This window comes from Leptinotarsa decemlineata, unplaced genomic scaffold (genome assembly GCF_025532065.1).
Source record: "Leptinotarsa decemlineata unplaced genomic scaffold, Ldec_3_MD MMD2_P_RNA_scaffold_2, whole genome shotgun sequence".
NCBI lineage: Eukaryota > Metazoa > Arthropoda > Insecta > Coleoptera > Chrysomelidae > Leptinotarsa > Leptinotarsa decemlineata.
In genome coordinates, this window is record NW_027412529.1 from 15,900,961 (window position 1) to 15,918,246 (window position 17,286).

A 17,286-nucleotide genomic window follows, 5' to 3' on the forward strand; every position below is an offset into this window, starting at 1 on the left:
CAATATAGCGGTACGAATAAACAGTGATGAAAAGGTAACTTTATTATATGAACGCGACTTCTTCACTTGCGGCTGGTGCCCCAGTTGGAATATTAGAAAATCTGTTTTTATTGCACATATATAGCGGTACGGAGAAACGGTGATGAAAAGGTCATTTTCATATGTAATCGCGCCACTTTTATCTTCACGGAAAGCACCTCAGTTCGAATATTTGAAAATCCTTTTTTGGTGCGCATTCAAGACTTAAAAAGTCTAACTAGGACTTACCAGTATGGAGAAACAGAGATGAATGATGAGAGTTGAGTGAGACACTTACGCGTTTATAAGTGTAGATACTTATATAGGTTGATATGTATTTCAATTAGACAATAGTAGATATGAGATTGCCTCATAACTCATAAGTATAGCCTATCCATTCCCAATTGGAACGGCAATAAAAATAAGTGTACAGTCTTATACATTTTTTGCCTGTGGCCCCTAGTCGCCCAGATAGTTAGTAAACGTGCTATCAAATGTAGTTGAGGAGTGAAGGCTTGGATAGCTGGACTGGCTGAATACTAATTTTTTGTCCGTTTCACAATATTTATTTATCAGTTCCGTGTATTCGTGGGGTTAGGTGAGGTAGTAAGTGGTTTTGCGAACCGATTTTTGAAAACTTTTTCTAGAGATCAATTACCCTAACACCGAACTGATATTTTCGCACTCGACGCGCGTTTCGCTAACAAGGTTGGCATCTTCAGCAGAAGCAAATTGATACTGAATCTAAAGAAAAGGGATAGCTGTTTATATTCCTAAAGTGTTTTGGTCCGATGTGGACTTTGTTTGTTGAATGATGATTATCCTAATTGATTTTTCGGTAATCAACTAGTGGAACCACTGCCTGCAAATTAATTTGTTAACAATAGATCAAAAAGCGGACAAATTAATTTGCAGGTAGTGGTTCCACTAGTTAATTACCGAGTAATTAATTAGGATAATCATCATTCATCAAACAAAGTCCACATCGGACCGAAAAACTTTAGGCATATAAACAGCTAACCCTTGTCTTTAGCTTCAGTATAAATTTGGTTCTCCTGAAGATGCTAATATCAGTTTGGTGTTAGGGTAATTGATCTCTAGAAAAAGTTTTGAACTTTTACACCAAAGGTTCCAATCTCATCGTTTAAACCGATTTTTGTGAAAATCTTAGTGTTTTTGGATACTTTCTTCAATCTGGCTTTCTGGAGACATTTTGGAACAAATGATAACATTACGTGTGAGGAATCTATGTCATTCGACAGGGATCCGGAATTTGAAAATAAGAACTTACTTGTTCAAGTTCAGCGAGTAATTTTAAATACTCATGAATGCTTGAAGAAGGAAAACTGTCACACTTCACAGAATGCTATTGTGAATTGAATATGCGAGTTAACGAATCAATTTCGTTCGACAGTTCTTCGAGTCATTAAAATAGGGGATGTCATTGACCATGCAATGAAACGAAAACAAAGGAATGAAAAATTCGCAAACGTTGATGGTGCTAAAAGATGTGATTAGGCGAACAATTTATGGTATATATAAAAAAAAATGTAGTACCAACCTTGTAAATGATTTGGTATAAATTACTCGACTATCCAGATTACAATTATAAATCTTTAGAAACTCTACGGGGTGTCTTGTTGTCTTGTGGTTTCAAATATAAAAAATTGAACAATCGGATGGTTATAATGGAATCGACACGCATTGTTCAACAACAAGAATATTCGAGGCGAATGAAAAGCTACCGAGAATCCAGCAGACATATTCTATCTCGACGAAACTTGGTTTGACACCCATGATGTTGTCAAATATGGCTGGGTAGACGAAACCAAGTATTGTGCATTGAACACACCTTCTTCAAGGGGAAAACGTGTTATAATTTTGCATGCCGGGAATGAAAGTGGTTTCGTACCTAACGCTTTGCTTCTGTCGGCCAAAAATATAAAAGATTCGTCTGCTAATTACAACGAAGATATGACTGCGGCTTTATTTGAAACCTGGTTCAGCAAGCAGCTTCTCCCAAATATTCCTCCAAACTCGGTTACTGTTATGAATAACGCTTCGTATCATTCTCGTTTATTGACTACAATATCAAACAATAACACAAAAAAGCAGATATTGTTAATTTCATGCGAAATCATGACTTGGAAATACCCGAAAAGATTCCAACGAAAAAGGTAATACTGGCGACCATAAAACAACGTAATTTCAAAAAAGAGTATATTATTGATAAGATGTGTGAAACACGTGGTCATATTCTTTCCATATCATTGTATGTTCAATCCAATTGAAATGGTTTGGGCCACAATGAAAGAGAGCTTGCGGAAATGTAATCAGTCACCGACTTTGAATGCTGTAGTGCTTGACAATATAAGGCGAGTGGTGAATGAAGTAGGTAATAGTGATGTGTGAAAGAACTGTGTGGCCCACGTTATAAAAGGAGGAAACAAATATTATGTGCAAAGTTCCATTAATTCGATCGTTATTCAACCCGATGATGATTCCACCTCATCCGAATATAGCGAAAAGAATTTTGATTTTTCTAGCAATTTTGTTGGCCTCTATTATTTTGTAAATTTTTGTTTGACGAGAATTCGGTGTGATTATTTGTGTTTTCATTGTATTTCAGAGTTTTAGACTCGGAAATCAACTACCTTAAATTTCGAATATGTACCCATGGTGGAAAAACTCAGTTGAGTTAACTATTTCATGGGGTGATCAATTGCTATGATTGTAAGAATAAGTAACTGAAAAACTACCACTGAAAAATAATATGCCGACGCCTATGTCGAGGCGGGAATACCTGTGCTGTGCTGTTCCAATTGGTTTTGGAAATACTATAAAAGAGACAAAAATATGACAATAGTATAACTGGAACATCTGCCATAGAATTGATGCCAAACTTGTATTGTACCCGAATTTCAGAACTGCAACACTTTTCTCGCACGCATTTCACCAACAAAGTTTGCGTCTGCAAGGAGGTGAATACCAATTTCTCACTTCAACAATTGATTATTTGGAATGAGTACTTTGTCAAAGATCAAAGTTCTCATACTACACCTATTTCCAGACTTTCCAAAGCATTCAAAAATGTAGCGTCATGTATCGATTTCAATAATTTTAGACAGTATTCATTCATTCTACGGCCGTTCTCTGACGCGTGTTGAGTGACTATATTTTTCAGGTTTACGAAATCGAATATATGCTATGTATTCTTTGAAACTAGTTTCGAAATCTCGCTTAGTCTGACCGATGTATTTGTGTCGCAGATCTCATAGCTCATTTCATATATCCCTAATTCCTCATTTTTGAGTATCTAGTCTTTAGAATAACCTAACATTTGTTGAAGAGAGCAAGACGTTTCCACCGTTAACCTTTCTAAAATGCGATCTAATGCATGTGTATTTTGGTTCTCACTGCAGGATAATGAACTTCGAATCGATGTTTTCTCGAAAAATCGAAGATTAATAGAGATTTTTCGTGAAGTTTTCTTTCTAATCAACGTATCTACTATATTTGAAAGATACCTGCTTTCGGCTATGTCCCTGATAATATTTTTGTAACGTCGTCTCAAAAAATAACATGCCTATGGACAAAAAAGTTCATTCTTGCCATTTTCATGTTGTGGATAATGGTGTGAGCTATCAGAAATATTTCTGAAAGTAATTTCTATGCACAACAAATTCTAGACTGGAAACTTCTAATCACTGAGACATCCAAGAATGCTAACTTTCCGTTGTTTTCAATTAAATATGTGAACCTTATATTCGGGGATCTGTTGTTGTGAGTTGAAACAATGTCCTTTTATGTGGATTTCTTCAGGTCAAAAAACCCAAATACATCGTTGTGAATGTTTGTTTTTCTGACACTGATACTGTCCTCAGGCACTTGTTTGATATATAATGAATAGTTTTTCGTTTCAATACTGGAACAACTTATATATGACCACTGGGAAAACAGCTGAGTTGCTTTCTGGTCAACACTGTTATCTGAATTTTAGACCATGCAGAAGTTGAATTTTCTGGAAGTCGATGATGAAAACAAGAATCGTTCAGATGCGATTGAATTTAGGAGCATTTTGACACAAATGAAAGAAAAATGTACCCACCGAAATAGTTCTCGAACATCAGAGTTGCATTGTTGTGTTTATAGAAAATGAATTCATTATTTCGTTTGCTGTACATATTTAAAAAAATTCCAATGTTGAATGTAAATTATTTTTGACTCGTCGTATCTCAGAAACGGTGGCTCTGAGAAAAAAAGTATTGATACATTTTTTGTAGATAATATTATGATCTACAATTCTCATTTGAGGTTATTTAAAACTCACTGTTTTCCTGAAAATTGCGAAAAAACATTTTTTTTTCGAGATTTTCGACCTTTGACCTCGAATACATTTTTTTCCAGGCATCGCAATCATTCTGAATTTCAAAATCTTATTTTTAACTATGTTTTGGATGATTATACGCATTTGCAGCTTGTTGTAAATTTATATACCTTCACTCTTATTGTCTAATTTGACGGGACTAAACCACATGATTTGAATTTCTTTTATCTTAATTTTTGCAATAAACTTGAAACCGATGATATTTTTGATCAGAGAATGGAGAGACCTTTCAAACAATATATCACAAGCCTAAACTTCCCATTTAAAAAATTGAGGGTTGTACCTGTCATTCGACGAGGGTTGAAGGTAGGGGTAGCATTTTACCGTTGAAGTATGTCAAATTATAATTTAAATTTGACATGTTTCGGGATTTTGTTAAAATATGTACCCTAACCAAAATAATGAATTTACTCCATTTGGATTTTACACACTGTATTCTATATAACGTCATTGCTAAATAATAACACGCATCCAAATGATGTATATGATTAATACAATAATGAATGAAGGTCAGTGTAGTAACACAGCTACTCATCTGACTCGTTCCCAAGTCCTCGCAAGTTGAAGGATCAATTTCGTTTGAAATTCAGTGAATCAAATACAACAGTTTAGTGGTTGTGATAGGTGAGTAGGAAACTTTTATTCAATTATATATTCATAAATTCAGATACATATATACATGTATTGCGAAAGTTTTCTCTCAATACTTGTAATGAAAATCTAGTTCAATTTTCCTCAATTGAAACCAGCTTAATTTATCTTTCAAAATAACCAGACAGATCTTCATTATTGAAGATAATTCACTTGTTCTATAAACTATATTGGTAGTTTGATCGATGTATTTCCGCGAATTATGAATTAGGGTTCATTCTAAAAACAACTTGAGTTGAAATAAAATCAATTTATTCTTCGATCAGGTCAAAGACCTTCACGAAATGCCAATTTACGTTATATTCACGATAGTTTCCAATGAAAGGAAGGCAGAAATTTCAACATAAGAACATTTGAACTACTTGGTTAAAAGCATGAATTGGATTGTCTTGGAATTTTTAGAAAAGTAATATATGGTAATTCTACATGCCCATAAATTCTCCATTACAATTTGTCGGGTTGTTTTAGCATACACAAAAATTTCCTTCACTTTCATAATTTCAGTCATTCCATATATTGAATTTTCAACACATAAGCATTAGACTTTTTTACATTATCATTTTTCAAACTTCAATTCAATACAATACGTTGAAGGTGATTTCCTCGATTTACTGTTTTTCAAAATGATAATGTACTATAGAGGTTGAACTATAGAGCGGGTGTTTTAGGTCAAAGATAATAATGAATCTGTTAGTATATTCATTATAAGTCCAATCGACTAAGATCCGGTTGTTTAGCGGCAGATTCCCAGTCTGCTCACAAACTCACATACAGCGAATCACAACGGAGCCTCAATGGGTTGAAATAATATGTTGTAGTCTAAAGTGATGGTTATTTGAAAAATATCAGCATACGCTAAGACAAATAGGTAATCAAAGTATCTTATAAGAGAATCAGACACCATGTTTCTGTTGAATTTTCATAAAAAATATGAACCATTAATTGACTTTCGCACCACACCAGTCACACATTCTGTATTCTGTTAATAACATGTCCATTCAAATAAAACCTTGCCTCATTTGAAAACGTTTCATTTCCCACTAGCCGTTCCATGGATAAGTATATTATCTTTTTAGATAATATACTGAACAACTCGTTCAGACCAGTCTCAAATTACCTACACTGTAGGTTAATGGACTGAAACATATAAGAAAACAACTACTCCCCTGGCTAATTCCACGAAGGGTGTTGAATTATATCCGACGGGTTTTAGTGCAGGATTCTTCACTGAAATTATTCCTACTTATGCTGTTGTGTATAACTGCCGCAATAGATTTTCAATTATTGGAACACACTTGCAGACCGGTTTCGGGCTTTTTGACCGCTCGTCAAGGTAGTGTATATCATCAACATAAACTCGATGATTTCCGATAATTTAAAATCAAATTCCTTCAGAGTATCATTTCTAAAACTAGACTGAAGCGAACAACAAACAACTGGTTTGTTATCTCCCCATCTGCCTGAGAACGAGGTAACCAACCGCATATCCGAAATTTGCCCAATTCCTCATATAAGAAAGAAAACTTCACAGATTGACTGGGCATACTTGGAGACTGGCTGTAAATCAAATTATGTAAAAGAACAATTCGTTCAGGTCAGTCTCAAACTACCTACACTGTAGGTTAATGGACTGACACATAAGAAAGTAACTATTCCCTGGCTAATACCACGAAGGGTGTTGGACTATATCCGACAGACGTCAGTGCAGAATTCTTTACAAAAGTTATTCCTGCATATGTTGGCGATACAACTGCCGCAGCAGTTGACAGTTTTTGCCAGGTCCTGATTGGCGAAGGTTTAACCGGTGGGATAGTTTTCGAAATGCTTAAAAAGATGGTAGTCGTTTAATTTTTGGACGGTTATTTGTGAAACGTGCGAACGGCCATTGTCGTTAAGCAGGATCGGACTTTTTTTTAAGACCAGCGCTGGCTGCTGCTGACACAATTTTTGATAAATTTCGTCGATTTCCTCACACTAGTAGAGCATTCAAATTTCCGAGTGACAACTGAATTATGGCCACCTTATAGTAAGGAAAATCGAAGCGTGTTAGTTGTGATTCAGTATTCGTATAGTTTATTTATTTAAAAAGGTATTTAACGTTCAATTTTCAAAATAAAATGGTTCTGTGTTCTGTTTTAATATGTTTTAATGATAGTGCAAACGAAAATATACCATTTTTTGATGTGACATCTCATAGGTTGCCCAATAAAATATTCACAAGGAATGAAAAGTTATAATAGAAGTTTTTTTTTCATAATTTTATGCAATTGACTTTGGAATTCCTATAACTTTGAAATTACACTAAATAACCTACAAATGCGCCCAATGAATTGCCATAATAATTAATTCAGGATTTGAATCAACAAAATATTCCCTATACTTGTGATGCACTGTTTGGAGCCTTTGATGTAGTAATGAATACTGGAGTTTTATCCCAATACCAAACCGTTATTTTAACACCTCGACACGTGTTTTGATCACCAAGTGATCGTTTTCAGGAGGAAGATTAAACTCACATCGAAATTCGTGACAAAGTGTTGAAATAACGGTTTGGTGTTGGGATAAAACTCCATTAATATTCAGTCTCTGGTGGACTGCCTTCGACGCCGAACTTTAGGCTTCACTTCCACAAGCCTATAGTCTTAGTCAGGCATATTTCATTGGTTTCCACATACATGGCCCGGTTGCAGAAAATTATAGTGAATCACACCAGCTGCTGATCACCTAAGAGAAAGCATGTTTTTTGGTGGAATTTCGCTTTTGGAAAGTGCCTGGGTGGCTCATCGGTCTCCAACCATTGTGCTGAACGTTACTTGTTATCGTAGAGAATTCGCTTTTCATCACACTTGGACGATCCGATACAAAAAATAAATGTTTTGGTAGTGCAAAAGCATAGAAGAACAGACCTCGAAATGAGACATTTTCTCTTGATCCTTCGAACCCACCATTCCAACTTTTTGGGTCAATCTCCACGAGGGTGCTCAAATCCTCGTTCTGGATTGCCAAATGCCTGTTTAAATTTTCGGGCAGAGCTTTGGTTCAATTTCACTTCGTGGAGAAAAATTGGACGAAAATCATCCAACGACATCATATAGTAATGAACTGAAAAAAGGCAGAAAATTGAAATTTGGAAAAAATGTACGACATCGATGTATAGAATAAAAATTTTTCTATAGATCAATATGTACCAAAATACGATAGATTGAATATTTATTGAGAAATTAAGCTATAAAAACACATGACATTGAACTGACAAAACTTTTAAAACAATATAATACTATGCAATTTGATTTTATATTCCACTGACTGTTTTATTCAACCTTTAATTTCAGTTTTTTCCCAAACTACATCTAAACGATTTGATCTCCACAAACTTGAAAAAATATATCACAACATGTTTCGCTAAACATTAGCTTTTTCAAGTAATTATTCATTTGAAAAAGCTAATATTTAGCGAAACATGTAATATATTTTTTCAATAAAGTGTGTGGAGATCAAATCGTTTAGGTGTAGTTTGGGAAATTACTATGGATCTTCATCAAGTAACTGCCGAATCAATCAGAAAAAAAAACTTCAATTTCAGTATTGTTACCCACCCCTTATCAATGAGGAGCTTGTGACACATTATTGAAATTAGCTCAGCAATTCACTGAGGAAATGAAAACAAATACTTTAATTTTTCATTGAAGAACTGCGATAACATAGGAAGTCTCCATATACATTCAATTAATATTTTAAGAAATCGAAATATCTCGGAATTTTCAAAGATATTATTTATTTCGATCATGAATTCTTTCAGGCTATATAAATCAAAAGTTGAAAAATGGATAAGCAGTCAAAGTCGCAATTATATCCACCAAATCATCGACCTCAAAAATAATTATGGTATTTTGATTGTGTATGAGTCAGTATTTTGTACAGGGCTTTTCATGATGAGCGTTAATCAGCCGTTTCTGGCAAACTATTCAACGGATCCACCTGAAAATTTCACAATATGCATAAGTCAATATGACCTACACGCCTAAAATATTTTAGACGAAGCGGCGTTGTCGCTTCTACTATAAAGTAGCGGCTTCTTTGATTTTTCAAATGGAACACCCCGTATATAATATCATATTATGATTCATTATCACTTTGTCAACAAATTCATATACTATTTCCCTATACCTATCTATACCTATCCTATACCATAATTCGAGAGTAACCTCACTGCCTATTTACCTGGGTATACTATAATTTAACTAGTTTATGTGCCAAAATTATATTTTTCTTTCACTTTATATTTCCTTATGACTGTTCTTGTGTTTGTTCCTTCACATATGATTTCTGTTATAAACTGTACTAACTCAATGTTGTTGATGAATAAACATATTATTATTATTATTATATATATATTTCGAGTGAAAATATCGAAGTTATCAAGGTATTGTCAGACTAACAAAAATTTGTTCTGTTCAATAACTGAATCGATATCTTCCAGACATAAATTATACATCGAAACATTTTGATTTACAGTTTTATATCAATTCATGCTTCAACTCACTTTGGGGGTGGCTATAGTGGCCGCCCTGTATTATTTTATCTGTGTTAAACCTATGAGATACTGGAAAAATCGTGGTATTCAGCAAACAAATCCAATATGGCTTTTTGGGGACAGTTGGAGTACACTGATGAGACAGGAAAGCACATCAGATCAAGCAGTGAGATGTTATAATCAGTTTCCAGGAGTCAGGTGAGTAATGATTCAAAGAACTATTCAATGAAATAACTGGTCGAAAATGAATATTACTGGAGTTTAATCCCAACATTAAACCGTTATTTTTAACACTTCGAAACGTGTTTCACGTGTGTGATCATTTTCAAGAGGAAGACTAAACTGGTAGAAATATTCACTTCAATCACATGATTATCAACGAATTTTTATGAAACATATAGATGCAGTGTATTCCGCCACTCGACTTTCTCTTGCATGGAAATGTCTTCGTTTTTTCTTAAATTTCACTGATACTAGAATTCTGAAATTCATAAACGAATGTAAATTCAAATTGGTAGGGTTATATTGTTAGAAGTGACTAACTTTTGGGTGAGTTTATGGCTTCATCTCGATACAAAAAATGTATCCAGATGAAGTTAGTAGAAAGCCAAAAACTTTCTTTCCCGAATGAAAATTACACTAGCCAATAAATAAGAAAAAGAAATTGCGACTAATATTATAATTGCTATACTTGAGAGTTCATCATCAAAAAATTTTAAATATAGGGAAATATAAGATGAAAACAAGAAAAGAAGAATATATTTTGAGGATAACAGACTTTATTTTCAATACTCATGAAAAAGCATTCAAATGAAGTGTTTTGTGCATAATCTTTTTGCAAATGTTTACTTTCGTTTATATGTTTCATCGTTTTCCCTCATAAGGAACCAACATTAATCCCCCTTCATTCCTGCATCCCATCTGCCTTGGTAACGTTGCTCCATTGTCAGTATGTCTTGGAGGAACTTTGACCCTTGTTCGTCACTGACAGCATCCAAATTTTCTGGGAAAAAATTCAAATGGGAGTACAATAAATGGATTTTGAGAGTCATGCGACATCCCATTCTGCAGTAGTTTTCAAGTAGCTCTTCTACAAGTGTTTCGTAATTTTCTACTTTCTTGTTCCCTAAAAACTCCGAAACAATTCTTTTGAAAGAACTCCATGCAACTAATTCAACATTGATTTTGATCAAACTGTTGATCACTTAGTAGTTTTCTATTTTGTGGTCTAACAAGTATACCTTTCTTGAGCTTTGCACTTAATTTTGGAAAAACGTGTTCAAGATATTTATTTAAACGCATCACCTTCTTTGTCTACTGCTTTTACAAAATTTTTCATTAACCCCAATTAACAAAACGTTTTTGGGATCACAAGAGGTATATTCTTCACGTTAGCTTAACCTGGAATATCTTTATTTTTCGGAGGCCATTGTCTTACTAGATAATGGCTCTGTGTTGCCGTACTGTTCCGAAGGCAAAGAAAACAGCAAAACTTCATGAATCCGCCCTGAAGGCCTAGTACTCTTTTGACTTTTAGGTCACCACATATTTGCCATTTATACGTATTTTAACTTATTGCATTTAGAATAAGGGACCCTTCATGGCAACTGCATGTACAAGAGGAATAGAGGGTGTCTTGTTACTATTATGGAGCAGAACGGCTTTTGAACTTATTTTGGACGAATCTATAAATAAACGCCATTAGTCCGGGTTATGTGCATATCCTAATTTTTCCATCACACCATTTGGATTTACACATAAAAACATTTTATCTAGCATAGTAAAAAATGAGGATAGCTCAAGGTTACGGTTCCTAAATGTTGTAACTTTAGTTTTACGGGCTAGTAAATTCCATTGTTGTAATCTAGACACTAATAGTTCAGCATTCTCTTTGGACAACTGGAGGTCCCGAACTAGGTCATTTGATTCAGGTTGTTTGATTAAATGGGGTGTTCTTCCTTCACTCTCGGGGAAATAAGGACCGTCTTTTTCTGGCACATCATGGAAACCTGCCTGATCATCATATATTTCCAAACCTTCCTTCCAATTTGCGGGGGTGTTGGAACTGGTGAACCTTTTCCATGAAGAACCGGCCTTCTTGCAGAAGAAATATCTGGATATACAACTTTGTGTTTGCTCTTTCTTGAAAAACCAGACACGTTTATCATGCAGAAGTAACAGTCGTTGTAATGATTTGTTGTTTCTCACCACATCATTGGAACTTCAAAAGGCATAGAAGAGCGTTTGCCATTTAACCAGTTACTTAGATTTGCTGCACAGGTTTAGCAACATACCAGAGGGGCCCAATCCCGATCTTGATCACCAACAACATATCCAAAATACTTATGATAAGGTGCTTTGATCATTTGATTAATTGGCCATGTCTGCAACACCAACAACATATCTAAAATACTTATGATAAGCTGCTTTGGTCATTTGAATAATTGGCCATGTCTGCAAGATAGGAGTAAACTTACCACATATATAGCAAAAACTATTCGCGGGATTAACGCAGCCACGTTTCTGTACTTTGAACATTTTTGTACTGTTGCGTACGTCGAGTTCAAATATGTTATACTGCGTTCACAGGAGTCAACTTATTTTATTCACAAAGATAACAGTAATATAATACTCTTAATATTCACGTGATTGCTCACCTCGCTTCTTGAATACTAAGTCACCACTACTCGCGTTAAACCAATATTGCTGATCCGATTGTCAACCTGTATTTCAGGTGTTTTTTGGAAACTTCCAGTATCGGAAGTTCAAAAAGCGGCTTCACAAGTCTTATGTACAGCGGAAGCAGATATGATCACTGGGTAAAACCGCTATGTTGCCAGATTTCAAACAATTTCCTCAAATTAGGGGAAAAGCAAATTTGCAATGTCGTGTTCATTGAATTTTTGTGAAAAAAATCATAACTCAAAAATCTTATGTGTTAAAAAATTTTTACTATCATTTTTGTATTTAGGGACCAAAAATTAACAAAGAACTGCCATTGGCAATACAGTCGTGAATTGGCTGTAATCAACAAAAATTCTCTTGAATAGAAAAATTTTTCATTTTTGTTACCTTCCTATTTGGAGGGGGGCCTCCACACTGAAGATAAAAAAATATCTGAATTTTGACGGGCCAGCAAATTTTACGATCTTCCTCCCAAATTTTTTATTCTGCATTCTACTTGCACGAACATACTAACATTGTTATTGATGTTTCAGAAAGACCTGATTAGAAGTTTCCATTCACTATCATTTTCTGATTCGATCGAGCATTTGAGTGGTGATACTTTTTTTCTAATGTGTAATTTGTACCCGCGAGTTGAAGAGAAATAAAATGAGTGAAAAATCCCATAACGGTTGACCCTGCAGCTCACCCTCACAACTTCTCGCTTCTTCGAGCTCTAAATTTCAAAAATTTTCATTTGACGAAATTACTTGAATGATATTTTTGAACTACACTATCTATTTTTGGAAATTTTGAATGTATTGAGCAGGCAGTTGAAAATTCAATGTTTCAAGAGGCCTCCACTCCTTCGATGCCCCAGAGTCCCCATACTTCCAAATCCGGCCATGCATATAGTAGTGAATGTTTCACTAGGTGTAACTTCTGGTAAACAATTGTTTACAGTGACACAGATATAAAAAATTCAATATTAGTGGCTGATTGAGGCGGAAATAAATTGCACTTTCCACACAATGGTTCAAAACTTCTTTGATTAATCTTGTGATTTCATTTTTTCAGTAAATTCCTGAATTGGATCTGAAACCTCACCAGAATAAACCGTAGAACATTTCTTGTTGTAAGAATGTAATGGTTACATTTTTTCATATGGTATAAATTTCCAGAATATATCTCTACCCATCTCTATTTATGTTCCTATGGTATTCAATGAATTGCTATTGAATATTTTTTGAATGAATCAGATGAAATATGAATGTTGACACATTATTCATCAACAAAATATGTTGTTAGATATTTTGGATGGTACCAGTTTTCTCTTCCTACACTGATGATCAAAGATCCAGAACTAATCAAGCAGATCACAGTTAAGGATTTCGACCACTTCACCGACCATAGGTCTTTTTTTCCTGAAGATGTAGAACCTCTGTGGAGCAAAAATTTATTTGCATTAACAGGTACGTAATCCATCTTCCTTCCACAATGATGTTTTTCGTGTTAACTTTGCATGTTACTGGATGTATATAGATTTTGCCTTCAATAAAGCTCAAAAAAATTCAGGTAAGTTAAACCTACTGAACAAACTTCACTGAACATTTATCTTCAATGAATTTTTTCCTCTATAATTTCATCAATGCTGCTTGTATCAATAGGTGATCCAACATATTGTTGTTACAAGGTCATTTCTCTCTTTCTCTTCACCCGTATTATTTCATATAATACCCTTTGGATTGCCATAATGAATAGATCACAATACTAATTCAAGTTACAATTTACTGTGGGATTTTCGTTGCACCGCTTACAAAGCTGTTTTGCTTCTCAATAACTCCGTCAAGCTTTTTTCGTACTTAATGAATTATAATGAATTTGTATTTGAGAAAATAACTATTTCAATTGAATCACCATCTACTTACATAATGAGCTTTGGTGAAACTAATGAAAAATTCAAACAACGTATTGTAACAAATTATTGAATTAACTGTCTTAAACAAATTTATTTACAATAATATTTCACTAATCACGAACTAATTTATTTACAACACTTAGCAACTAACGCTTAATTTATTTTCACTATTTTAATTTCTTGTTTAGCCGCTCGATTCACTTTCTGAACTGCCCTCGTAGATCGGGAAGACGTGCTTATATAATGTAATGGTCTTTTCTAGAAATATTTAGTCGGTTCGGTGCTAGAGTTTTACCGGCGATCCCCGACTGCATTTTTTCGCCGTGATGTCATGTGTTTGTTCGCTGAGTCAGCCAACAAACACATCAGTCAGAGGCGGCTTCAGATCCGTTACATTATAACAAAAATTTTACCAACTCATTGAATGAGTATGTTGTTTCAGAAGATTTGTCCCTATTCATGAGTGTAATTCGAACTGTAATTTCTTGGGAAATAATTAAATTGAATTATTCGAATCGGGCGCCATTTGGATCAGCGTACTCTGGCCAATGTAAGATGAGTTGAATAATTCCGTCTGCATGAAAATTCTACTCAAATGTGTAATTCGTATTTTTTCATTATCTTAGAAATGCTCCGTCTGCCTATCCCTGTATCTTTCTCGATCTTAGGTTGACTCGTATGAGAATTTTCTATGATTGATCCCATAATGAAAAATTCATTTTTCTCATTTGGGATCGTTCAAATGATACGTAAGCATATTTATTACAATTTTATTGCAATTATTCACCCCCACCCTGAAAGTAAGCAAAGCTCTTATCCCCCTTATGTAAACATTTGTTTGAAGGTGGTTGACAATGTTTCGTGGTGCATTTCATCAGTTCGGACTTCCACTGTCTAATATGATATAAATTGATTTGAAATCCCTGAAAGAATGTGTAAAAAATTAAAAAGATTAGCTGAAAAATAGCAATTATATTAATAAAAAAAAAAATTATAATGGAATAAAATACAGGCAACAACCAAAAAATTAAAATGAAATATTGAACTATTAACACGAGATAAAAATCAAAACAATTATTAACAAGACATGAAAAATAAAAATGAAAAATAAAAGATTCCAAACCAAGTTATAGTATTTCCAATACCAATTGGAACAGTACAGATAAGGAATTCTCGCCTCGACATAGGCGTCGGCATATTATTTTTCACTGGTAGTCTTTCAGTTACTTATTCTCACAATTATAGCAATTGATCACCCAATGAAAAAGTTATCTCAACTGAATTTTTCCACCATGGGTAATTATGAAAAACTTTGAGATTCAAGGTAGTTGATTTCAGAGTCGAAAACTCTAAAATACAATGAAAACACAAATAATCACACCGAATTCTCGTCAAACATATATTTACAAAATAATAGAGGCCAACAAAATTGCTATAAAAATAAAAATTCTTCTTCGCTATATTCGGATGAGGTGGAATCATCATCGGGTTGAATAACGATCGGATTTATGGAACTTGGCACATAATATTTGTTCTTCTGTTCTTCTTCTGTTATAACGTGGGCCACACAGTTCTTTCACACATTACTATTACCTACTTCATTCACCACTCGCCTTATATTGTCAAGCACTACAGCATTCAAAGTCAGTGACTGATCACATTTCCGCACGCTTTCTTTCATTGTGGCCGAAACCATTTCAATTGGATTGAATACACAATAGTATGAAGGCAAACGTAAGAGAATATGACCACATGTTTCACACATCGAATCAATAATATACTCTTTTTTGAAATTATGTTGTTTTATGGTCGCCAGTAATACCTTTTTCGTTGGAATCTTTTTGGGTATTTCCATGTCATGATTTCGCATGAATTCAACAATATCTGCTTTTATTGTGTTAGTGTTTAGTATTGTAGTCAATAACCGAGAATGATACGAAGCGTTATCCATAACAATAACCGAGTTTGGAGGAATATTTGGGAGAAGCTGCTCACTGAACCAGGTTTCGAATAAAGCCGCAGTCATATCTTCATAGTAATCAGCAGACGAATCTTTTATATTTTTGGCCGACAGAAGCAAAGCGTTAGGTACGAAACCACATTCATTCCCGGCATGCAAAATTATAACACGTTTTTCCCTTGAAGAAGGTGTGTTCAAAGCACAATACTTGGTTCCGTGTACCCAGCCACACTTGACTACATCATAGGTGTCAAACCAAGTTTCGTCGAGGTAGATTTTATGTCTGCTGGATTCTCGGTAGCTTTTCATTCGCCTCAAATATTCTTGTCGGAGTTGAACGATGCATGTCGATTCCATTATTACCATCCGATTGTTCAATTTTTACACGCTTTATATTAGCTCCACCTGTATGTTTGAATGATTGTTTGTATGTATGTTTATGTGTAACTAATTGGTGTAACTAATTGGAACAATAGATTGAAGAGCGGACAAATTAATTTGTAGGTAGTGGTTCTACTATTCAATTACCGAAAAATCAATTAAGATAATCATCATTTAACAAACAAAGTCCACATCGGACCAAAAAACTTTAGGTATATAAACAGCTAACCCTTGTTTTCAGATTCAGTATCAATTTGCTTCTCCTGAAGATGCTAACCTTGTTAGCGAAACGCGCGTCGAGTGCAAAAATATCAGTTTGGTGTTAGGGTAATTGATCTCTAGAAAAAGTTTTCAAAAATAGGTTTGCAAAACCACTCACTACCTCACCTAACCTCACGAGCACACGGCACTGATAAAGAAATATTGTGAAACGGACAAAAAATTAGTATTCAGCCAGTCCAGTTAGCCGAGACTTTATTCCTCAACTACATTTGATAGCACGTTTACTAACTATCTGGGCGACTAGGGGCCATAGGCAAGAAATGATTATGACTGTACTCTTATTTTTATTGCCGTTCCAAATGGAAATGTGTAGTACACGACGTTTCGATTGTTAGTTTTCACATTCGTCTTCGGGTGATAACTGAACTTATTCCTCAGACCTCGGAGGAATCAGAAAGGGTATTATTACGAAAGCACTATAGGGAGTCTTTGCTTTGCTTATTTTTGAATACATCATGGCGAGGGTATAGATGGTGATTAAGTAAGTAGTG

At 34.6% G+C, this 17,286-nt stretch overlaps 1 protein-coding gene across 1 annotated transcript in view; it reads left to right on the forward strand.

The window, feature by feature from the left end:
- The window catches only part of LOC111507098 (cytochrome P450 9e2), a 58,370-nt gene that overhangs the window by 22,534 nt on the left and 18,550 nt on the right, over nt 1-17,286 (forward strand). The window contains exons 4-5 of the mRNA XM_074186530.1: nt 9,572-9,788; nt 13,563-13,726. Of these exons, the coding sequence (XP_074042631.1) occupies nt 9,572-9,788; nt 13,563-13,726 (381 nt within the window). The remainder of the gene's footprint in view (nt 1-9,571; nt 9,789-13,562; nt 13,727-17,286) is intronic.